Below are 24902 nucleotides of genomic sequence, written 5' to 3' on the forward strand. Positions count from 1 at the left end.
CTCCCCACACTTAAACCAAGCATGTCCTCATGCTTAAACCAAGAGAAAGCAAAGGGATCAGCATTTATTCATTGAATTCTAACTAAATGCAATCTACCTATATGCAACTATCTAAATGAATGCAATTGCTTAGTCAAAATAAATCAATTTCCAAGGAGCGTATATGCACAAGGGCCTAGGACTAGCAAGTCTACTCCACAATTGAATTGAGTTATTAAATATTTTTACAAACTTGCATGAAAAGATGATCATTGGTGAAAACATGTAATTGAGCAATCGAACCCTCACCGGTAGTGTTTGCACTCTATTCGCTCAAGTGTTTACGGTTGATTCACTCGATTCTCCTCTATTTCATGCTTTCCAAGACTTGTTTTTCATCTAACAATCAACATATATTCAATGCATGCATACAATTATCATGAGGTCTTTTCATCGGTTGTAATAGGGCTAGGGTCAAGGTAGGATGCATATTTGGTCAAGTGAGCTTGAAATTTGAATCTTCGATAAGCTTAAACTTCCCACCTAACCTATGACATCCTATACAATTAAGTTTTAATCTAACTACCCATTTTTCACTTTTTCACATGCTCATGCATTCTCTTTTCATTTCACAACACATATGCATTGATTTTATTGAGCTTCACTTGCTTTGGGGCATTTTGTCCCTTTTTTATTTCTTTTCTTTTTCCATTTCTTTCTTTCTTCTTCTTTTTTTTTCATTTTTTTATTTTCTTTTTCTTTTGTTTTTTTCTCATCTTATTTTTTTCTTTTCTTTCAAACTATATACAAGAACGTCAATGCATAAGGTCTATACATTTTAATTAACACATGAGCATGTACCCAATTCCCAATATTTACAACAAAAATAAAAAACTACCCTTTTATTCACCCAATGTCCCAAGTTTTCTCACACTTGAATGATACACACACACACTAGCCTAAGCCAATCAAAGATCCAAATAGAGGACTTTTATTGTTTTTCACTTTAGGGCTTGTAATGTGCTAAATTAAAGAACAAAGTGGGTTAATCGTAGGCTCAAAGTTGGCTAACAATGGAAGGTAAAAGGTAAGGCTATTTAGGTAAGTGAGCTAAATGAAATGATGGCCTCAATCATATAAATGCATTAATACACAAAGTAATAGACATAAAGAATCAAACAAATCAAAGATCACAACCATAGGAAGAGAATAATGCACACAAGAAGGAAAAATAAGTGGTTATAAGATGTAACCACACCATTAGGCTCAAAACTCACAAGCTTGTGTTCTTAGCTTAAAAATCATGTTCCACAATATATATATGATTCAAGCAAGTTTTATGAAAAGTTTTCACTCAAATCAATTGAGGTGCCCGAAAACAGTTTCTTGGAAAAGAAATCATCACCTTAACCAAGTAGTCCTAACATAAAAGGGAAGTGGTAAAATATGTACAAATTCTAACTAACATACAACCTATCATGCAATGCAACAACTAGCTAACATCAGTGTTGAAAAAGAAATTGTTACCCATAGAGATTGATGAACGGATTTCTTGACGGTTTAGAATTCACAAATGAAAGCTCGTTGCAATATAGTATCTAAACCAATCAATAATCCTTTCATACAAAAGATTGTTTGTCACTAAAACAAACCCCTAAATTTATAAACTGAAGTATTGGAACCTCGGATCGTTCTCCCTAGGAATTGCAATAAAGTGTCTTGTTATTGGTTATGGAGTATGTTTTGGGGTTTTTGGGATAAGAGACATGAAATATAAATGGCAATGAAAATAAACTAACAACTAGAAAAGTCTTGGCAAGGTTTGGTGGTCAAGGATCTCTATCCTTATCACTAACCACAACATGAGAATTGGCAAGGATCAATCCCACTAAGTCAACCCCTAACTAATAGTAGAGGAAAGTCAAGTGAGCTATATCAATCCAAGTCCATAAGTCCTAGTTCTCCACCAAATCAATTAGTGAGATCTAGAGTTAATGGCTCCCAATCGTCAATCACTTGGACATTAGTAACTCAAGAGTTCCTAAGTTACCTTTCCAAGCCAAGAACATAAAATTCTATACTAAAATCCTTCCAAGCATTTCATCAAACACTTGGAAGGCACAAAAGGAAAGCAAAGTAAAATTGCAAGGAAAGTAAATCTACACTACTCAATTGCAAGGAATTAAACAACAACAAATCAAATGAACAATAAAGGAACATGAAAACATAAAGTGCATCAAGATAAAAGTAGAGAATTACATGAATTAAATGCTAAAATAGAGAGAGGAGAAGTAGAAGAAGAAGAATTGATAAAGGAAAAGTAAATCAAAGCATGAAATTAACCTAGATCTAAGAATTCCTAATCTAGATCTAACCTACTCCTAATTCTAGAGAGAAGAGAGAGCTTCTCTCTCTAGAAACTAACTAAAGCATGATAAAACTAAAATAAAACTAAACTAATGACTAGATGCCTCAGCTCTCTTCAATTCTTGGGTTAAATAGCATCAGAAATGAGTTGGATTGGGCCCAAAATGCCTTAGAATTCGCTGGCCACGAGTTGCATTAAGTGAACCATGTGCAACCATCGGTGCGTACAAGTATCGTGAGCGTGCGCACCTCTATGCGCGGTGCAACTATAACAAATCTTATATTATTTTGAAGCTCTAGATGTTAGCTTTCCAACGCAACTGGAACCGCATCATTTGGACTTCTGTAGCTCAAGTTATGGTCGATTAAGTGAGAAGAGGTCGGCTTGACAGCTTTTGCGATTCCTTCATTTCTTCATGAGTTCTCCATTTTTACATGCTTTTACTTCATTCCCTTGATCCAATCTTTGCCTCCTAAACCTGAAATTACTTAACAAATATATCAAGGCATCTAATGAAATCAAGGTGAATTAAATTTAGCTATTCTAAGACCTAAAAAACATGTTTTCACTCTTAAGCACAATTAAAGGAGAAGTTATAAAACCATGCTATTTCATTGAACAAATGTGGGAAAAGATGATAAAATTCTTCTAAATTTAACTCAAGATAAATCCTACAAATAGGGTTTATCAGAGATCGGTCGGACGACCTCCCCACACTTGAAGATTGTACCGTTCTCAGTGCATGCAAAGGAGAGAGCAAGGTGGACGAGTTGCTATAATTGGTGAGCTCCTTCAAAGGGTTGTGCGGTTGGACTTGTTTGTTGCCCCATTTAAAAGCTCTTCCTTTTCTTCCTTCGGTGGCCAACCTAAAAGGAAAGAAAGAGAAAGAAAATTAAGCCTACAATAAAGATAGCAAAGCAAGTAGAACATAGGCGGGGCTAATGCCAACTAAAAGTAAGGTTCTCACTACATGGTAGCTACAACATGTGGGTGAGAGAGCAATATAAGCTAAGGCATATTAATGCAACAAGTCACGAAGCACCAAAATAATACAAGAGAGTCTCAACAATTGAGTAGAAAAGTTCAACACCATTATTAAAATGAGAAACTTCGGAAAAAAAGAAAATAGTCTATAAAAACAAAATTGAAATGCAAAGAGTAGAAGTATACGAATGCGATAAATAAAAGAAAATGGAAGATGAGAGAAAAAACTCTTTTGAAAAGGAAACTCTTTTTTATTTTACCGATGCGGACGCGTCATGCACGCTTACGCGTCGATGCGCAGTTTGGCCGAAGGGTACATACGCGCTAGGTGCGCCTTCGCGCAGATAAGCTGTGTAGGCATGGGCGCGGACGCGTTCGGTGCGCGTCCGCGTCTGGTGAGTTGGGCTAGAGGCTTAATGCTGGCCCAGAGCTGGCATAACTCTCGGGTCATTGTCCTAGAAACTGTTTCAGCGGATTGGCGTGCACGCGGCATGTGCGCGGGCGCGCGCATTGCAATATATGTAAATTGACGCGTATGCGCACAGTGCACGTACACGTGAATGGGGTTATGCGATTGGCCCAGTGTTGTCGTGAGAGTGGCCCAACTCTCTGAAAAATGTATGGGCCTGCATCCGCGTATGGACGCGTGCGCGCACAGCGTGCGTACGCGTCCTTGACCTTTTTTTTTTTCAGAAATAGCAAAACTAGCTCAACATCCTCCTAACACTATCTACAGCTCAAAATTAACTCAAAATACAAAATGACAAAAATCTTTTTGGCTTTTTGGGAATCTTCAAATATAAGCAAGGGATACTTACCCCACAAGCAACCTACAACCAATTTATTGAAACAAATATAGGAAAAGAAATCTAACTACAATGGTAACTCAATTCACTTATTAATTAAAATTGCAAGAGGGTGGAAAGAGTATACCATGGTGGGGTGTCCCCCACCTAGCACTTTTAGTTTAAGTCCTTAAGTTGGACATTTGATGGGGTCCTTGCTATGGTGGCTTATGCTTGAATTCATCCTTGAATCCCCACCAATGTTTGCACTTCCAATGACCACCGGGATCCCAAATTAGGCGTATAAAGTCTTCAAGGAAGCGTAAGCAAGTGACAAGGCCCCAAAGTTGATGATTGTCTATGTATATTCCGGGGTCCTATACTTTGTTTGTCAACCCCCCTTCTTCTTGATTTTCATGCTTCCAATAGGATGACAAACTTATTGAATTCTCTTTGTAACTCCTTCTCATCATCCTAATTCCATTGACTTGAATTCCACTCCACCTTTGAATCCTAAAATTTGAGTTTCTACGCACTATGTACCTTGATTCTTATTGCCAACCAACATCCAACTCTTTTCTACTTTCTAACACACAAATAGTTCTAAGTTGACCATCCGTTTCTAGCAATGCATATTGATATGGGCCAAGGAAATTAAAGGATGAGATGATTACCCACTCAATTTGTGATTTGGATGGTGGCTTAGCAAGGAAGATATCCAATGGTCTTGACATTGTAGGCTCCACTTCCTTTGGCTCCTCCTTGATGATTTCCATCTTTTGACAACTTTCTTCAATTTCCTCTTGTTTGCTAACTTCTTCCAACTCTTCTTCATTGATCAAAACATGCATCGGAGGTTGTGCACAAGCCTCCTCAACATCGGTTTCACATCTCATGGAAGAAGCTTCAACAAGATCACCATTGTCACTTGGTGTATAGTTGTCTTCAATGATGGAGTTTTCTTCTTGTTCAACCTCCCCTAGGTCTTCTTCCACTTCTTCTTCTTCAACAATCTCCATCTCTTCCACTTGTTGCAAAACACGCTCTATTTCCTTGTGCTCAACTTGAGACTCTAAAATCTCCCTCACACTTCCCTCTTCGGTTGCTTTTTCACAATTATTTGTGGACATATTTTTCTTGTGGCATGAATCCCACGAGTCCAACTTTTGACAGATGGTTGCTTAAAGCCGATCCATTGCTTCCTTAAGATGATCCTTTGACTCTTGTTCCTCTTCACTAACATAAATATGATCATATGGCTCTTGGATTGATGGACATGGATATTCTTCCATGCAGGGTTTTGATGGAAAGGAGAATTTATCATGTGGTTGGAAAGGAGGTTCATCAAAGCTTGGAGGTTGGAAGGTGTTTTGGTTGTTCGTAGAAGGTGGAAGTATATGGGACATAAGTTCTTGGAGGGTAGAGGTGAAACTAGTTAGTGCGATTTGGAGCTCTTCTTGCTCTTGAGGAATGATACCAAGTGTATCATCCATGGGAACTTGATTTGGAGGGTAAAGATATTAGAGTGGTGGTGATTCAATGGTTGTTTGTTCATAATTATCACAAGGATATGCATAGGGGGAATATGAATTAGGATTTGGTGGAGACAATTGGTGGAAATAGGATGTGGCTTGAGAGTATGGTGGTTGGAATGATGGTATTTGAGGACTATATTGAGAGTATGGTGCATGGAATGATGGTGGTTGAGTGGAATAATCATGATAAGAACCGTCATATCCATTGGAATGATATGCATTATAGGAGGGATTACTATCATAGTAGCTTGAATGAGGAGGTTGCCATGGTGATTGCTCATATGGATGTGGCTCCCTTCTCAAGTATTCATCTCTCCCATAATGTGAGCCATCATTCAAGTTTTCATCACCTAAAACATAGTCATAACCATATCCAAAACCACAAGGACAAGAATTCATAGTGACAAATAAAAAAAAACAAAACTAATAGAGTCCTAAAACTAACAAAATCTAACAAACAAGTGAAAAACAAACATATTTACAATATTCACATATGTACAATAACCAATAACAAGGCACACAATTGCAATTCCTCAGCAACGGCGCCATTTTGATGATTGGATTTTTGACGGTTTAGAATTCACAATAAATTCTCATTGCAAGTATAGTTTCTAAGCCAACATTAATCCTTTCATACAAAAGATTGTTTGTCACAAGTACAAACCCCAAAATTTATAAACCGAAGTATTGAACCTCGGGTCGTTCTTCCTAGGAATTGCAATAAAGTGTTCTTGTTATTGGTTATGAGTTATGTTTGGGGTTTTTTATAAGAGACATGAAAGATAAATGGCAATGAAAATAAACTAACAACTAACAAAGCTCTTGACAAGGTATGAGAACTAGAAGTCCTATCCTAGCTATCCTCCTCAATTGTGATGAGAATTGTCCATTGCTACCACTTAGTTAACCTCTAACCATGGAGGAAAGTCAAGTGGATGAATTAACTTGATTCTACAAGTCCTAGTCAACTCCTAAGGAAAGACTAGCTTTAGTGGTATCCAAGTCAATTAACAATCTTTATTTATCAATCAACAAAAGTGTTTGATAACTTAAGTGTCACTAATTACTCTACCTAGGCCAAGAGGAACAAAATCTAACTAATAACTAGAAGAAGCATTTCATCAAACACATAGAAGGCAATAAAAGTAAACAACATGAATTGCAAGAATTAAAGGGAGATCTAATTAGAATAGCAAGAGATCAACAATAGAGACGGAAAATAATTATGAAACAACAAAGAACTTACCAATTGCATTGAAGAAGAAGTGTAGATCTACAAAAGAGAGTTCATAAACTACAACTAACAATACAAAGGAATTACAAGAGAAGAAGAATTCTACAACTACAAGAGAGCAATTAGGGAAGAAAAAAGGAAAATTAGAAGAGGAGAAGAAGTAGATCTAGATCTAAAACCTAATCCTAATTCTAAAGAGAAGTGAGAGCTTCTCTCTTTAGAAACTAAATCTAACTACTTCTAAAACTTAAACTATGACTAATGATCAAAAGAATGTTAATTTCCCTTCAATCCTTAGCTTAAACAGCATCAGAAATGAGTTGGTTTGGGTCCACAAGGCTTCTAAAATCACTGGCCACGAGTTGCATTAAGTGAATCATGTGCAACCATCGGCGCATACGCGTATAGTGCGCGTGCGCGCCCCTCGTCGCGAAGCAACTATGGCAAATCTTATATCATTTCGAAGCCCCCAGATGTTAGCTTTCCAACACAACTGGAACCGCATCATTTGGACCTTTGTAGCTCAAGTTATGGTCGATTGAGTGCGAAGAGGTCGGCTTGACAGCTTTTGCGATTTCTTCATTCCTTCATGAGTTCTCCATTTTTACATGCTTTTCCTTTATTCCCTTGATCCAATCTTTGCCTGCTAAATCTGAAATTACTTAACAAACATATCAAGGCATCTAATGGAATCAAGGTAAATTAAATTTAGCTATTTTAAGATCTAGAAAGCATGTTTTCACTCTTAAGCAAAAATTAGGAGACAATCATGAAAGCATGCTATTTCATTGAATAAATGTGGGTAAAAGGTTATAAAATCCCCTAAATCAAGCACAAGATAAACCCTACAAAGGGGGTTTATCAGGCACTGGCTCAGCAATTTCCAGAGTCGAATGTACCTAGCTGACGCCTCTGATGCGACTTGTTGCAAAGCCTTCACGACAACTTTGACCAAAGCTGCGATGAAGTGGTTTGATAACCTGCCTCCCAGGTCAATAACTTGCTTTGATGACCTAGTGAGGAAATTTCTTACCAGATTTTCAATTCAGAAAGACAAAGTGAAGCATGCTCCAAACTTGCTAGGAGTTAAACAAGAAGCCAGAGAGGCACTCCAATACTATATGAAGAGATTCAAAAAGCCTGCTTGAAAATATAAAACTTGCCTACTAAAGTAGTGATAATGGAATTAGATAATGGAATTAGTTAATGGCCTTAAAGAAGGATCATTCTCTCAATACATATCTAAGCGACACCCGACTTCCTTGAAAAAGGAGGAGTACAACTTAGAGAGCCTCCCCCAATGCCCAACCTGTCCTACCCAACTCGGGAGAAGAAGAAAGAAACTAAGAAAAATGAGTACAACTTGGAAAAACCTCAAAGGTACCATAATTACACCCCACTCCGAGTCTCTATTGTGGATGTCTACAGGGAGATATGCCACACTGAGAAACTTCCTCCTCCTCGCCTAATCAAACATAAAAAGGCAGAAAGTCGGACAAAATACTGTGAGTAGCACAAGCTTTATGGATATTCTACCAATGATTCCTATGATTTAAAGAATGTCATAAAAAAGTTGGCCAGAGAAGGTCGGCTAGACAGATACTTGGTTGAGAGGTCGGATGACCAAAGGAAAAGAAAGAGAGATGAAGATTGGGGTTGGCAAGAATGCACCCCCACAAACTCCTGAATGACGCGTACACATGATTAATAGAGGGTTTGCTGGAGGAAGAATCACAAAATCCTCAAGAAAAATGCATCTTAGAGAGGTATACCAAGTCGGGAAAGATAACAGAATTCCCAATTTGTTAACCATCTCGTTCACCAAAGAAGATGCTCAAGGAGTAACACCTGGCCATGACGACCCAGTGGCAATAACAGTAATCCTTGCCAATGCAAATCTCCATAGAATTCTGGTGGATCAAGGGAGTTTGGCGGACATATTGTTTAAGCCTGCCTTTGACAAGCTCGGGTTAGATGTAAAGGATCTAAAGGCAAATTCTGACAACCTCTTCGGGATGGGGGACATGCCAATCCAACCTCTTGGATTTATATCCCTATACACCACCTTTGGAAAAGTCACAAAGTCAAGGACGTTAAGCGTTGACTATATTGTGGTCGACATCATATCAACATACAATGCCCTAATAGGTCGGATCACTTTAAACCGACTAGCAGCAGTTGTCTCTACAAGTCACTTGTGTATGAAGTTTTCCACTGCAAAAGGAATCGCCAGCATAAAGGGATATCAAAAGTTGGCACGAAAGTGTTACAATAAAAGCCTTACTCTAAAAGGCAACCCGGGCAGAAAGGAAGTCAACATTATCGAGCTCGGTGGTGTTTAACCTCGGGAAAGTAGAAGAAGTAAAAATTGGAGATCATGCTGAAAAGATAACGAATATATGGGCCAACCTAGATGGAGGCCTTAAAGCACAACTCATTGACCTCCTACGAAGAAACTCTGACCTCTTTGCTTGGAAAGCCTCCGAAATGCCTGGTATAGATCCCGACCAAATGTCTCATAAGCTTGCCGTCTACCCAGGTTCCGGACCTATTCAGCAAAACCGTCAGAAACTCGGGCCGAAAGAACACAGGTCATGGAAGAACAAGTGCAAGCGTTATTAGAAGATGGATTCATAATAGAGGTAACTATCCATTGTTTCTGGATAACGTAGTTCTGGTAAAAATGCAGAATAGAAAGTAGAGGATGTGTGTCGACTACACCGACCTGAACAAGGCTTGTCCAAAGGATTCATATCCTCTCCCAAGCATCGATGCTCTGGTTGACTCGTCCTCATGTTATCGGTATTTATTCTTCATGGACGCATACTCGGGATGCAATCAAATCCCAATGTATAAACCAGACCAAGAAAAGACTTTTTTCATCACTCCCAAGGCTAACTATTGTTACGTAGTAAAGCCTTTTGGATTAAAGAACACCGGAGCCATAAAGCAGCAATTGATGAACAAGATGTTTTCCACCACTTAGCACTTAGGAAAACTCATGGAAGTATATATGGACGATATGCTCGTCAAAACTAAGGACAACATAGCTCTTTTGTCTGACCTTTCCGAGGCATTCTTCACAATAAGAAAGCATGAGATGATATTAAATCCTCCAAAATGCACTTTTACAATAAAGGCTGGGAAGTTCTTAGGTGATATGCTCACTCAACGAGGCATAGAGGCCAACCCGGACAAGTGCACAATCATACTAGAGATGAAAAGCCCGACTTGTCTCAAAGAAGTCTAACAACTAAATGGAATGTTGGCAGCACTATCCAGGTTCTTAGCAGAATCAACATTGAAGTCTCTACTATTATACTTAATACTAAAAAATGAAAGTCAAATTGAATGGACCCAAGAATGTGAGCAAGCCTTTCAAGGTTTTAAAGCATTCCTGGGCTAACCCCCTATACTCACCAGACCTATTACGGGAGAAGAGCTCATTCTCTATTTGGTAGTGGCAAGCCGACGTATCACCTCTGCACTAATCTGAGAAGATGAGAACGGACAACAGCCTATCTACTTTATCAACAAAGCTTTGCAAGGAGCAAATCTAAACTACCAAAAGATAGAAAAGTTTGTATATGCTCTTATCCTTGCCTCCCGAAGGCTCCAACCTTACTTCCAGGATCACACTATAAAGGTCCAAACTAATCAACCCATGAAGCACATTCTACAAAAAATGGACCTAGTAGGAAGGATGCTACAATGGGTTGTGGAACTGTCCGAGTTCAATTTGAAATATGAACCTCGGACAGTAATCAAGTCCCAGTACCTTGTCGACTTTGTAGCTAAATACACTGAAAGTCGGGGAAGCCCAACAACTTGGAGCTTATACGTAGATGGATCATCCAATAAAGCCGGCTGTGGAGCAGGTGTCATCCTGGAAAGCGAACAAGGAACTCAGATAGAACTCCTGTTAAGGTTCAAGTTTCCTGCTTCTAATAACCAAGCAGAATATGAAGTCTTACTCGTTGGCTTGAAATTGGATGATAGTGTTTAGTGACTCCCAAGTGGTAACTTTGCAAGTTAATGGCACCTATCAAGCCAAAAATCCCAACATGAAAAGGTACCTAGATGAATCTTGGGAACAACTATCACAGTTCTTGAAAAGAGAGGTTTGACGTATTACTCGGGAATCAAACGCTGGAGCAGATGTCCTCTCCAAGCTAGCCAGCACCAAGCTATAGGACAACAATAGAAGTCTCATCCAGAAAACTCTCCACGCACCATCAGTTTCAAAGGTAGATGACAACTCGGACACTATGGCCATATCCAACCAAAATTTAGGATGGATGAACCCATAGTTAACTATATTAAATTTGATGTCCTTCTTGAAGATGAAAAAGAGACTCGAAGATAAGGGAAGCCCAAAATTATAACTTGGTTTACAATGTTCTATACAAAAGAGGGATATCAACACCTCTCCTAAAGTGCGTCTCGATCTCTAATATGAAAGAGGTCCTAAAGGAAGTACACAACAGCATATGTGGACACTACTTGGGAGCCCGATCACTAGCCAAGAAGGTTATCTGAGCCGGCTTCTTTTGGCCGACCTTGCAAAGAGAAGCGACTGAGTTCGTCAAAAGGTGCCCGCCTACTTCCACGTTGCACCTCCCGAAGAGCTCATCAGTGTCACCTCACCATGGCCATTCACAAAATGGGGTCTCAATCTTCTCGAACCATTCCCTCAAGCTCCAAGACAAGTAAAATACCTCATAGTTGAAATTGACTATTTTACTAAATAGATTGAGGCAGAACCATTAGCGACCATCACGGCCTAGCGAAGTCGGAAGTTTTTCTACAAGAACATTGTCACAAGGTTTAGAGTTCTCCATTCTATCACCATGGACAATGGAACTTAATTTACCGAATTGACCTTCAGAAACTTGGTGGCCAATCTCAAGATAAAGCATCAATTCACATCGGTAGAACACCCTCAGGCCAACGGACAAGCTGAAGGTCCAAACAAATTCATATTGGCCGGATTGAAGCACTGACTACAAGACGCAAAGGGAGCATGGGCATATGAGCTTTCTCAAGTCTTTTAGGCATATCAGACCACTCCTCGTTCCACAATAGGGGAGTCACCTTTCCAACTTGCTTATGAAGTGGAAGCCATGATTCCTTAGAGATCGTTGAAGAATCTCCTAGGGTTATATTCTACAATGAAGGGGTCAATACCCAAGAACAAAAGGAAGAGCTCGACCTTCTCCTGGAAGTTTGAGAACAAGCTCGGATCAAAGAGGAGGCATTAAAGAAAAGGATGGATTTGAAGTACAATCAGAAAGTAATCAAAAGAAGGTTTACGACGAACGACCTTATACTGATCCGAAATGACATCAAAATTCAGAAGTCGGGTCATGGAAAGCTGGCTGCAAATAGAAAAGGATGCTAAAAGATTGTTGAAGACATAGGGAAAGGTTATTACAAAGTGTCTGACTTACAAGGGAAGGAACTCCCGAGGTCGTGGCACACGAGTAACTAAAAGAAGTACTATAGTTAGGTAGCGTACTTTGTTCCCTGGTGTACTCTTTTTCCCAACTTCATTATTTTTTTTCCGAGAAGGGTTTTTCCTGAAGGGAGTTTTAACGAGGCACCATTGATAAACCACTATTTTATAGTTTATATTGTGTTTAATTGTGTGATTTTATCATGATCCTTACCTACTTATTCATTAAATTAGCATGAAATTATAATTCCTTCCTGAATTTATAACATGTGTGAAAACTGCTTCCTAGAGACTTTAATTATGTAATTTTAATTCTCCTCTATTCCATTCGATGCCGTGATCTGTGTGTTGAGTGTTTCAGACTTTATAGGGCATGAATGAGTTGGAAATTGGAAAGGAAGCTAGCAAAAATGGAAGGAACACAAGAATTTGAGGAGGTAACCAGCGAGAAGTGACGTGGTCGCATGGCTCACGCGACCGCGCGAAGGAGAGCAAATCACAGTGACGCGGCCGCATGGCTCACGCGGCCGCGCGGATTGGGAAATCTCAAGCGACGCGATAGCGTGGACGACACGAACGCGTGGCAAGGAAAAGCGCGAATGACGCGTCCGCATGGATGACGCGTTCGCGTTACATGTGCGATCTGCATAATCTGCAGAATTTGCTGGGGGCAATTTTGGACCTTATTTCGACCCAATTTTCGGCCCGGAACAACAGACTAGAGCCAGAGAATATGCAGAAACAAAAGACAACATTCATTCTACACAGTTTGCAGTTTTAGATCTAGTTTTACTCTTTTAGGTTTCTCTCTCTAGGTTTTAGAATTTTAATTTTCAATTGGTCTTAGCATTGGAACATTGAGAAGAGCTATTTCCTCATCAAGACTTCGTCATTCTAGTTCGTTCTCTTAACTTGGTTTTATTCTTCCATGTTCTTTGCTTTGTTCAATTTTGTCATTTGAATACTTTCATGATTATTTAGTACAAGGATTATTTCTTCCATTTTAATTTATTTTCCATTCCAATAATCATATCTTCTTTTAATTCCCTTTCATGTGTTATGGATTATTATTTACAATGAGTGAGTAGTTCCCTCACTTGATGGGGAGTTGATTGAAAGGAACTCTTGAGTTGGAAGGATTGAAAGAAAATTTGTAATTGGGTTAACTGTTGGATTGTTATCTAATCACTAACACCAATCCCTTTGAACTAAGTGGGTTGTAACTCGTGAACAGATCTAGCATTCCAACTTGTTTGACTTTCCTTTACCTAGTAAAGGATAACTAAACAGAACAACCATTAATTATAAATTAATCTTGAAATCATCTCATCAATAATAGAGATTCCAACTAATCAACTCCCAGTCAAGGCTTTTATTCATATTATTTGAATTTTCTCAATTTAGTTTTCCACCTACTTAACTCAACTTCTTGGAACATTTGATTAATAAAATAGCACACTTTTCTGCAACTCGTTGGGAGATGACCTGGGACTTAAACTCCCAGTAATTTTTAATTTAAACTCTCTGTGACATATTTCTAAATTGATAGGCAGATTTTCGGTGACTTAAGAACTATACTTGCAACGTAACTATTTTAATAATTTTTAATTCACCAACTTCTGTGCTTCGTCAATTTTTGGCGCCGTTGCCGGGGAGTTGCAATAGAGTGCTAAAGTTATTAATTAGAATTTATTTATTTACATTTTATTTTATTTTGCTACTATGAGCTGCATGTTTCTTTCGTCAAATGACGCGTTCACTTCCTGATCCGCGCTTGCTAATATTCGATCCTGAAATTGAAAGGACTATTTCACGAATAAGGCGAGAACAGCGTCGGTTAGTCCGCTCTGAGGGCGGATCTGAAAGTGAACTTGAGGAAGAAACCAGCCCCCGTTCTATTGATTCGGTTGTTTTACGTGCAGAAGACATGGCAGCTAGGAGAGTTACCATCCAGGAGGAAGGAGCCCCTGATTTTATAATGCAACCGTTTCAAGCGCATCATCCAGCGGTAGCTACAGATTTTGAAATAAAGACTGCACTGCTAAATTTGATGCCCAAGTTTCATGGCCTACCTGCTCAAGAGCCTATCAAGCACTTGAAAGATTTCCAGGCAGCTTGTTCTACTGTCAGACGTGATGGTACTGATGAAACTTCAATTTTGCTGAAAGCTTTCCCGTTTTCTCTTGAGGGAAAAGTAAGAGAGTGGTACTACACTCAACCTATAGCAAATGTATCCAACTGGGATACACTTAGAAAGGAGTTTTTGGATAAATTCTTTCCATCTGAAGTTACTGATAAACTGAGGAAGGATATTTTCACAATTGTTCAGGATGACAATGAGACTCTCTTTGAATACTGGGAGCGCTTCAATAATCTTCTGGAAGCATGCCCCCACCACATGATTAACAAGATAGTGTTACTTAGCGGCTTGGCAATTGATCAGTGATTTAGCTGAATCTACTAGGAACCATAGACAAAAGTAAGGTCATTCAAAAGCCGTTGCAGAAGTATCCTCTAGCAGAGAGACTGCGGCTCTAGCTCAGAGTATATGTGAGATGACCAACTTGATGAAGCAGATGCAATTGAATCAACAATAAGCTCAGCAAGCTCAACCTCCTCCACCACAGCAAAACCAACAACTAGTCCCGCAAAGAATTTGCGGAATCTGTGCTAATTATAGCCATTACACTGATGAATACCCGCAGCTCCAACAAGAAGACAACATGGTGGCATCCACTCATAACTTCTATGACCGCCCCAACCAAGGGTACAATCAAAGTGGAATAATAACAACAATAGGCAGATTTTCGGTGAGTTAAGAACTATACTTGCAACGTAACTATTTTAATAATTTTTAATTCACCAACTTCTGTGCTTTGTCAACCATAGCAAGGGCCAAGGATACACAAAAATCCTTAGTAGCAAATTTATGTAAGGCATATTTCATTTATCAATGGTAAATCCACTTTTTCTTTAAAGTTTCCTATAAAAATGCATTAATTTAAGCTTGATAAACTGCGAAAATCATTGCCCGACCTAGAATGGTCGGCAAGATGAAGCATCGAGGTACAAATTAATGTAAGAAGTTATATGATAAACCCCAACTTTGTGGTTTATCTTTTGTTGAATTTAGGGGATTTTATCAACTTATCTCACATTTATTCAATAAAATAGTATGGTTTTTGTAATTCTTCCCAATTTGTGCTTAAGGGTAAAAACATTCTTTTTAGCCCTTAAAATAGCTAAATTTAATTCACTTTAATTCCATTCGATGTCTTGATATATTTGTTGAGTGATTTTAGGTTTATAAGGCAAGTATTGGATGGAAGAAGTGAAGAGAAAAGCATGCAAAGTGGAGAATTCATGAGGAAATGAGGATTTGCTAAATTAAAGGCCACGCGTACGCGTCGGTGAGGAGGAGATCTGCCAACGATGCGCACCCGTCACCCACGCGTAGGCGTGAGGAGAGAATTCGACAGGCGACGCGCACGCATGACGCTGATCATGTGACCTCATTAAAGTGAAAACCCTGGGGGCATTTTCTGAGGCTATTTGGTGCAGAATTCAAGATGGAAAAAAGGGGGAGCAATTAGATAGTGTAGGAAACATGCCTTAGGTTAGTTCTAGAGAGAGAAGCTCCCTCTTCTCTCTAGAAATTAGAGTTCTTAGTTTAGTTTTCTCTTAGATTTAGGTTTAATTACTTATTTTGATTTAGTTCCCTTTACTTTTCCTTGTTGATTTGCTTTAATCTTCTTAGTTTCTCTTGTTATTTCCTTTATTTTACCAATTTTTATGTTATATGAACTCTTATTAATTCCCCTTTCCTTTAATGCAATTCGAGGTTTTATGTTCCTTTTCTTGCTTGTTTGAGTTGTTATTGTTAATTTCTTGTATTGGGTAGTTGTAGAGTTTATTATTCCTTGCAATTTACTATGCTTTCCCTTTATGCCTTCCAAGTGTTTGACAAAATGCTTGGTTGGGCTTTAGAGTAGTTTTTTAGCGTTCTTGGCTTAGAAAGAGAAATTAGGTGCTCTTGAGTCATTAATACCAAATTTAGATTGGTGATCTAGAGTGATTAGTTAGCTTGTATCATTAATATTACTTATGGATTGGGATTAACTAGTCCTATTTGACTTTCTTCCTATGTTGAAGATAACATTATACCTTCTTCCGATTTTAGAGATGACAAAATAGGATTAGCTCTTGTTAACTATTGTATGATAGTTAATGACTAGGGTAGAAAGCCTAGATTCTTAATCCTTGCCATGAATGCCTCTTTTTAGTAATTTCTTTCTTTAGCTGTTTTCTTTACTTTTGTTGTCATTTAAATTCTTGTTTCTTTATCAACCCAACCCGTGAAACTCATAACCAATAATTGAGCACTCGATTGTAATTCCTAGGAAGAACGACCTGGGACTAATACTCTCAGTTATTTTTATTGGGTTGAACTTGTGACAACCAAAACTAAACTTTGAGTAAGGATTGTGTGTTGGTTCGAAAATATACTTTGACGAGGTTATTTGTGACATTCCTAACCGACGATAATCCTTACATCAAGTTTTTGGTACCGTTGCCGAGGAATTGCAATGTGTGCTTATTATTGGTTATTGTATATATGTTGATAGTGTGAATAGGTTTTCTCTTTGTTTGTTTGCTTGTTTGAGTCACTAGTTAGGTCCTAGTTTCTTTATCTCTTGTTAGCTTTTGTTTTTGGTTTTCCTTTTCTACCATGAATTCTCATCCCTTTGGCTGTGAGTTTGGTTCAAACTATATTGTAGGAAATAGAAATGGAGACTTTAATGGAGGCTTGCATCAAGGATTTGGAAATCAAAGATGGGAGGAGCCTCAAGCATATAGACAACCTTCTTGGCAACAACCTCCTCCGGTTTCTTATGGGTATAATCCAACTCCTAATGCATACCAACCTAATGGATGTGGTGACCCTCATTGTCGTTGTCAACCATAACCACCACATGCATAAGACCTCTTCCCTTAACATAGTCCTCAACAACCTCACTCACAAGCCCCATACCACCACTCACCTCCATATGATCCAAATCCATATCCACCACACCAACAATCATATGAGCCATATTTAGAACCACCACCATTCCAACATCAATATTCTCAAGAACCGTCAATTCCATATACATCACCTCCATACTCTTACCAAGATGAACCACCTTCCAATTATGAACCCTTTCTCCCAAGCAATGAACCCTCTCTTCCACCACCTCCTTCAATGGATAAAGTTTTCCAACCCTTTATGCAAGAACAAAGAGATCTTTACTCTCGTCTTCAAAAGCAAGAAGAGGAGCAGAAGAGGTTAGAAACCATGTTGGCTACCATGAATGAAGCCGCAAACCGTATGGCCTCCTACATAAGTTCATATATTCAAGACACTCCCATTGACGAATGTGGAGGATCAACCAAAGAGCATAGTGAATGAGTGAATTTAGAGCTTCAAGGTCAAGAAGAGGAGTTAAAGTAGGAATTGCAACAAGAGGAGGAAGTTGAGACAATTGAGCCAGAAGGAGTGGTTGAAGAATGAGGAGAGGTTGATCAAGAATTGGACTCAATCGTTGATGAGTTCTTGTCCTCACTAACAAATCACCTCGAAGATCCCATTGAGCTTTCTTCCATAGAGCTTGAAAGTGATGTTAAGGAGGGTGCACAACCTCCAAAGCATATGGTGAATGATGAAGAATTGGAAGAAGTTGAGCAAGCAATAAATATTCCTCTTGATGATGAATCTGCACCAACACATGAGCCTCTTGAGATTGAAGAATCTTCTTCTATTAAAATTGAGGTTGATGTTGAGATGAGTTTCACATTACCTCCAAGTTATGACATGAAGGATGGAGAAGAGTTAAAAGAGGTTGGTGAGCAAGCAAATGAATGTAAAGGACCTTGTCAAGAGGTGAACATCGAAGATTCTTGTCAAGAGGTGGAGGTAATCAAAGAAGAGCACAAGGGAGTGGACCTCACATTGTCAAAGTGTGGGGATGTCTCTCTTCCTAAGTCACCATCATCCTTTATACCATTCAAGTGGGTAAATCTCTTATCTCTAAGCTTTTTAATTCCACTTGAATATGGTTTGCTTGAAATGGATGGCCAACTTAGAGCTCTTTGTGGAATAAAAAGCAAGAAAGAGTTGGTTAGTGGTAGGCATCACAATTCAAGGTTCACTATGGTTGAATCACCAAAATATAAGTGCAAGGGATGGTGTAGTGCTACATTGATAGGATCTAGGAAGGTGTCTAGATACTCAATTGAGAATTCACAAGCCTTGTCACTCGGACTGAACTATGGTAGTCAACAAGAAGATGGATGCAAGAACAAGGTTTGGGACCCCAGAATTCATTTCAATAATCAACACTCTTGGGGCCTTGTCACTTGCTCAAGCTTACTTGAAGGCCGTATGCGCCTAATTTGGGATCCCGATGGACATTTGATATGCAAACATTGGTGGGAATTCAAGGATGAATTCAAGCATAAGCCACCATAGCAAGGACCCCATCAATTTTCCAACTTAAGGACAATAAATAAAAGTGTTAGGTGGGAGACTGATGCGGGGAGAGGCTAGGATCAATTCGCATGTGGGTTAGGAACTCGGTTATCCAAAGAGAACGAATTTAACGTTGCAAGTATAGTCCTAACCCTATGAATTGGCCCCTTGGATCAAATTAGAAAAATTCACAAGATATGTCACAAGCAAGACCAAATTAAAACTGAGAGTATTAGACTCCCGAGTCATCTCCCTAGGAGCACTTTTAGAACAATGAGTGTGCAATTTCGGTTGTAGTAATCAACGGGTTGTGAATGAAGAAATGAACATATAAAGTAATAAAAGAACATGCAAAATTGTAATGATTGAACTCATTAAGAAATTAAAGAACCGACTATGTAATATAAACAAGTAAAGTATAAAAGAAATCAACATATAAAGGTATAAAAGATTGAAAGCATCGAAAAGAGTCTTGGCTTGGAGTGAGCTAAGGGTCCTTTCCTTGTTGGAACCACAACTATGACAATTATGATGGATTAGTCTCACTTGATCAACCCTTACATCGGAAAGTACGTTAAATGAGCATAAGTGTCCTTTACCCACAAATCCTAACTTGCTTGCTAATTACCTTAGCAACAAATTAGCGTTAGTGGGAACAAGAACAATTAACAACCCAAGAATTGAAACTAAATGTTGGACATTCCAACTCTAGGAACCCAATTGCTCACCTTACCCAAGCCAAGACCCAAAAATTTAGCCTAAAACCATGTTTGACATTTTGTCAAATACTTGGTGGGCAAAAAGCTTAAACATAAGGAAAATTGATGCACGGAAACTTGTCTCTCAACAATTTTCCTTCGGCAAGTATACCGAATTGTCGTCAAGTAAAAACTCACAATAGAGTGAGGTCGAATCCCACAGGGATTGATTGGTCAAGCAACTTTAATTAGAGGAATGTTCTAGTTGAGCGAAGCAGAATTTGATTTGAGATTTGCAGAAAATTAAATGGCGGGAAAGTAAATAGCAGAAAATGTAAATTGCTGGAAATAAAGAGCTAAATGTAAATGGCGGAAAGTAAATTGCAGAATCTTAAATGGGAATGGGGAAGATGCTCATAAAAGTAAATTGCAGAAATTAAAGAGAATGGGTAAGATCAAAAATGGGGAATTCATTGGGTTTAGGAGATGTTGCATTCTCCGGATCAAGTTTATTTTCATCTCTTCCTCAATCAATGTGTTCATTGATCTCCTTGGCAATATTAAGTAATCGAATTACAATTTCTTGTAATTCAATCTCTCAAATCTTGATCAATAGCCAATTCCTTGGTCAATTGCTCATGAGAAGAGATGAAGTATGGTCACTGATTATACCACATGCCTTCCCAAATCAAGTGTTGGTAGAATTATAGTCACCATATCCATCCAACCCCAATTTGGTCCAACATGAGAAAGTATTTCTAGCATGATCTCTTCATTCCTCATCCAAGGTTCAGAAGAGATCCAAGTATGAATAGCTTCTTTTCCAAGATAACTACCCAATTGGATGAAGATTGAAAGCTTTCTAGTAAAATCAAGAGAAAAGATAGAAGAAGAATAATGAAAACTAATATTGATCCATCAAATTACAACAGAGCTCCCTAACCCAATGAAAGGTGTGGGTTCTAGAACGTTAGTGACAATCACCTTTTCACTAACGTTCCTCACCCAGGGATGATCCATGTTAACTTCAACGTTAGTGGCATCAACGTGACCACTAACGTTGCCTCTTGATCCTTCGCACACGTTATTGGGACTCACCTTTTTCAATAACGTTGAGAGTCCTCCCTCCCCCTACGTTAGAGTTCACGTTAACTTAGTTAACGTGGCTCTTAACGTAGGCTTGCCAATTCTTCGAGAACGTTAGTGACACCTACCTTTGTCACTAACGTTCCAAGGTGCCCCTACTTCCCACGTTAGAGTCCACGTTAACTAAGTTAACGTGGCTTCTAACGTGGTAATGGTAGCAATCTCTAACGTTAGTGACAAAGGTGAGTGTCACTAACGTTGGCTCATCATCCTATCCTCAACGTTTGCTTCCACGTTAACTAAGTTAATGTGGGAGTTAACGTGGCTCATAGTGGCTCATTGTGGCTCATTCCAACGTTAGTGACAAAGGTGAGTGTCACTAACGTTGGCGATTGTTTGCTTTCTCTACGTTAACTTCCACGTTAACTAACGTTAACTAAGTTAACGTGGGAGTTAACGTATCTCAAGGTGGCTTAGTCCAACGTTAGTGACAATGGTGAGTGTCACTAACGTTGGCCATTCTTTTGCTTCCCAATGTTAGAGTCCACGTTAACTAAGTTAACATGGAAGCTAACGTGGCCAATATGAGCTTGGTCCAACGTTAGTGACAAAGGTGAGTGTCACTAACGTTGGCTCCACTTTCTTTCTTCCACATTAGAGTTCACATTAACTTAGTTAACGTGACTCTTAACGTGGGCTATGATGGCTTCGAGGACGTTATTGGCAATTACTTTTCTTATTAACGTTGCAAGCTAGCTCCCATTCCACGTTAGTGGTCACGTTAGTTAGACTAACGTGGCTGCTAACGTGGTTCTTTCTTGCTTCCTTTGTCCTGAAATCAAGCAATAAAGTGCATCAAAGTTCTAATCCACATCATGAGACATGCATCATCCAATTTGTCATCTAATTCATGCAAAATTCCCATGAAATCATGTAAAGTGCACAATGTATGCTTAAATCAAGATGTAAGTGAAATTCCACCCAAAACTTGCTTATTTCCTAAGAAAATGCATGAAACTACCTTAAAATAGTAAAGAAAAGGTCAGTGAAATTGGCCAAAATGCCCTGGCATCACAACACCAAACTTAAAGCTTGCTTGTCCCTAAGCAAGTATTGGAACAAGAGAATGATGAATGAAATGCCAAGAGAAGTGAGTCATTATTGTGGAAGTTATGTCCTTGGTTTTATGGTGGTTTCATGCATAGCAACTTAGGTTCGTTCCTTCACTGGCTTTCAGACCTTTATCATGTCCTGAAATGCTCATTTGACTGCACCCTATGAGACTCTTATTCTCTGATCCTTTTTGTCATTTTAGGGCTTATTTGAGTTCTTAGACTAGATGCTCTGTAAGGGGGCGACTCTTTAAGATAAGCTTTCATCCAGCACTCCCGAACCAGTTGGTTCAAGGTGCTAGGTGTTAAGACACCCCTAAGGACTTACTCCCTCAAGTCTCTTTCCCCCATACATACACACCACAGGCACATGGTTTGTTATTTTCTTTCTTGAGACCTTGGTGTCCAGCACCTCTTTGGGTTACTAAGTGTTCTGTAGCGAAGGTTACTCTTGATAGTGGACTTTCAGCTGATAATCCCGGGTTATTTAACCCAAGTTACCAAGTGATAAGGCACCCCTAAGAGCTTATTCATCCAAGTAAATCCCTTACACAGGAACACCAGAGACACTTCCCTCAAGATTCAAACCCTTGGTGCCTAGCCTTATTTCTTACTCTTTTTCTTTTATTCTTAACTTTCATTTTTCTTTCCCTTTTCTTTTATTTGGATCTTGTTATTTGGCTAGTCTCATGGGGTGTGTTTCAAACATATGATTCAGGACAGATAGTTGCCTTCCCACCTTATTGGTGAACCAACTTAGCTAATCTATTATCACACCACAAATCTAGGAACTTACTCCACAATATGAATTCCACTCTGGTCTTTGATAACACACATTCTCTTTTTATTTGATTAAAAAGGAGGCAAGCAACACAATAAGCAAGATGGAATTAAAAACTAGCAATCACAGACCTAAGCAATGAGAATACTAAAAATAGAATTGAAAATCCTAAACTACCATGGAAGCATGTTCTATTTCATACATGATTTTCCTTATTTAAAACTTTGAAAAAGATGGGACAATGAGGGAACTCCACCACCTTTTACTCATGGGGTTGCCCCTGCTCTCCTTCTTGTTTGTCCTCTTTGTGTCTACTTGTGCTTCCTTGCATCCGTGCTAGTCTGGCTCTTTTCCAGTCTTCAAGTGCCTTCTTTACTGATTCATGACTCTTCTCAACCCTTACTCTTTCTTCTCGTGCTAACTCATCCTTCACTTCGTCATATTTTGTGATTCCCGGATGTACATTAGGTAGCTATCCAACTAAGTATCCAAGCCTTGCTAGCATGTTTACATGATTTCCACTTTCACTCATGTAAACCCCTTCAGAGAATGCCCTGTGCTCGTCAAAGAGTTCTGCTTGTTCTATTTGTTTTCGATGCATCTCATGTATGAGTGCACCTTGATGTGCTTGGATGTTGATTAGCTTCTGGAAAGATTCTTGTTGTTCATTTTGCCTTTGTTCTATCTTGTGAAAAGATTCACCCCATTGTTTTCCTTGTTCCAATTGTTGCTCCATCACATTTGCTTCTGCTACTCCCCTTGTTGATTCGTCCATCTAGAAAATGATTCTTCTTGGTGGTTCATCATTTGTAGCTGGAGCTCCTTCTGTGCCTCTTGATTTTCCCAATATTGCCTAGATAAGCCATCAATAGCTTCTTGTAATTGGTGCATGTTCAAGGTGGCTGGGGCTTGCTCTTCTAGGTCTTGTCCTTCTACTACTTGATGGGCTGGCCTCTTCCTAGGCTTCCATTGAGGTAGGGGAGATGCAACAGCATTCATCCGTCGGACCGTAATTGGAATGCCCTCTTTTATCCACTCGGGGTCTTCGTCTTCAAACACCACCCCAGCCCTGTCGCATAGTCGAAAAATAGTGCTGGGGTAGCCTAACTTTCCTCTAGAATCGCTATTCTCGGCCCTCTTCCTGATGCCTTGGGCTATGAGTTCATGAACCTTGATCTCTCCTCCTTTGAGTATACAGTGCACCATTGTGGCTCTCTTGAGATTCACCTCTGAGTTGTTCCCGGTGGGGAGGATGGATCTCCTTACAATTTCGAACCACCCATTTGCTTCGGGAGTGAGGTCCCCTCTCTTAATGAACTTGGGTTTCCTTTCGGAATCTCGCACCCATTCAACGCCTGGTACACATATATCTTGCACAATCTAGTCATAATTGGGGCTGTTATCAATTCTTGAATGATAGATCTCTTCCTCAAACGGTATAGACCGTAACTTTAATGCCCTCATGACGCTCATGGGACTGAAATCCACGGTCTTTCCTCTTACAAAACTTGTGTAAGACTCATCTGCCTTATCATATCGGACAACATTTGCATAAAACTCTTTTACAAGATTTGCATTTACCCTAGTGACCGGATCAGTGAGGAGCTCCCATCTTCTCTTTTCCACCTTCTTTGTGATTTCGAGGCACTCAGTCTTTCTGACTTGAAATCCTAGCTCATATATGATCTCTTTATCAACCATCTACCCATACTGCAACACATGGTGAAGGGTTCTAAATTTCTTTTCATCAAAAGGGCGTTGCTCCACAGGCTCCTTTCCCTTTCTTCTTTTAGAGCTTGATGATGCCATCAGTGATTTTGGCTATGTAAAGGTGTTGGATTTCGAGAATGAGAGGTTTGAAGAAGTGGTTGTTGGAATGTGGAGTATAAAGGATGGGAATTTCGAATGTGGAAGGGGTACGGACTAAAATCACTTATATAAGGAAGTGGTAAGTGAATGAAAGGTTTGGATTGATAGAGTGGTTGTGTGATGAACGGATGGGGTTTTAGCATAGGATGAGCACAAGGATCCTGATCTTTATGAAGGAGATTGGTTCGGTCTCCAAGGGTCTCATTCTTTCAATTTTTGCATGGCAACATTTTTCAATGCATTCCCCCTTGAGACACGTGTGAAATACTCTCCTTTTGTGGTAGCCGAATCTTCCTTTCTATTGTCCATCAATTTTCCTATAAAACAAAAAAAGTGTAATTATTAATTGTGTAGATAGTGGCTGCAAAATAAAAATGGGAACAACTACCATTTTTTTTTAGTTTTTGTTTATAACTAACTAAGTAGTATTCATGAATGCCAACCAACTGATTAACTGAATATCCATGTATGCAACATTGGCAACACCAAACTTAGTTTGGTGCCATGT

The 24902-nt window shown here is 39.1% G+C and overlaps 1 protein-coding gene across 1 annotated transcript; it reads left to right on the plus strand.

The window, feature by feature from the left end:
• The first annotated feature begins 8636 nt into the window (after positions 1-8636).
• Positions 8637-9227, plus strand: LOC140180594 (uncharacterized). The gene has a single exon (XM_072221841.1). The coding sequence runs from the start codon at positions 8637-8639 to the stop codon at positions 9225-9227; it is 591 nt and encodes a 196-aa protein (XP_072077942.1).
• The last annotated feature ends 15675 nt before the right edge of the window (positions 9228-24902 follow it).

The sequence above is a fragment of the Arachis hypogaea genome, chromosome 17 (genome assembly GCF_003086295.3).
Source record: "Arachis hypogaea cultivar Tifrunner chromosome 17, arahy.Tifrunner.gnm2.J5K5, whole genome shotgun sequence".
In the NCBI taxonomy this organism is placed as follows: domain Eukaryota; kingdom Viridiplantae; phylum Streptophyta; class Magnoliopsida; order Fabales; family Fabaceae; genus Arachis; species Arachis hypogaea.

Bases quoted from the DNA above. Each gene is read 5' to 3' on its own strand.
- LOC140180594 (XM_072221841.1), top strand. From the start codon at position 8,637: ATGCATCTTAGAGAGGTATACCAAGTCGGGAAAGATAACAGAATTCCC.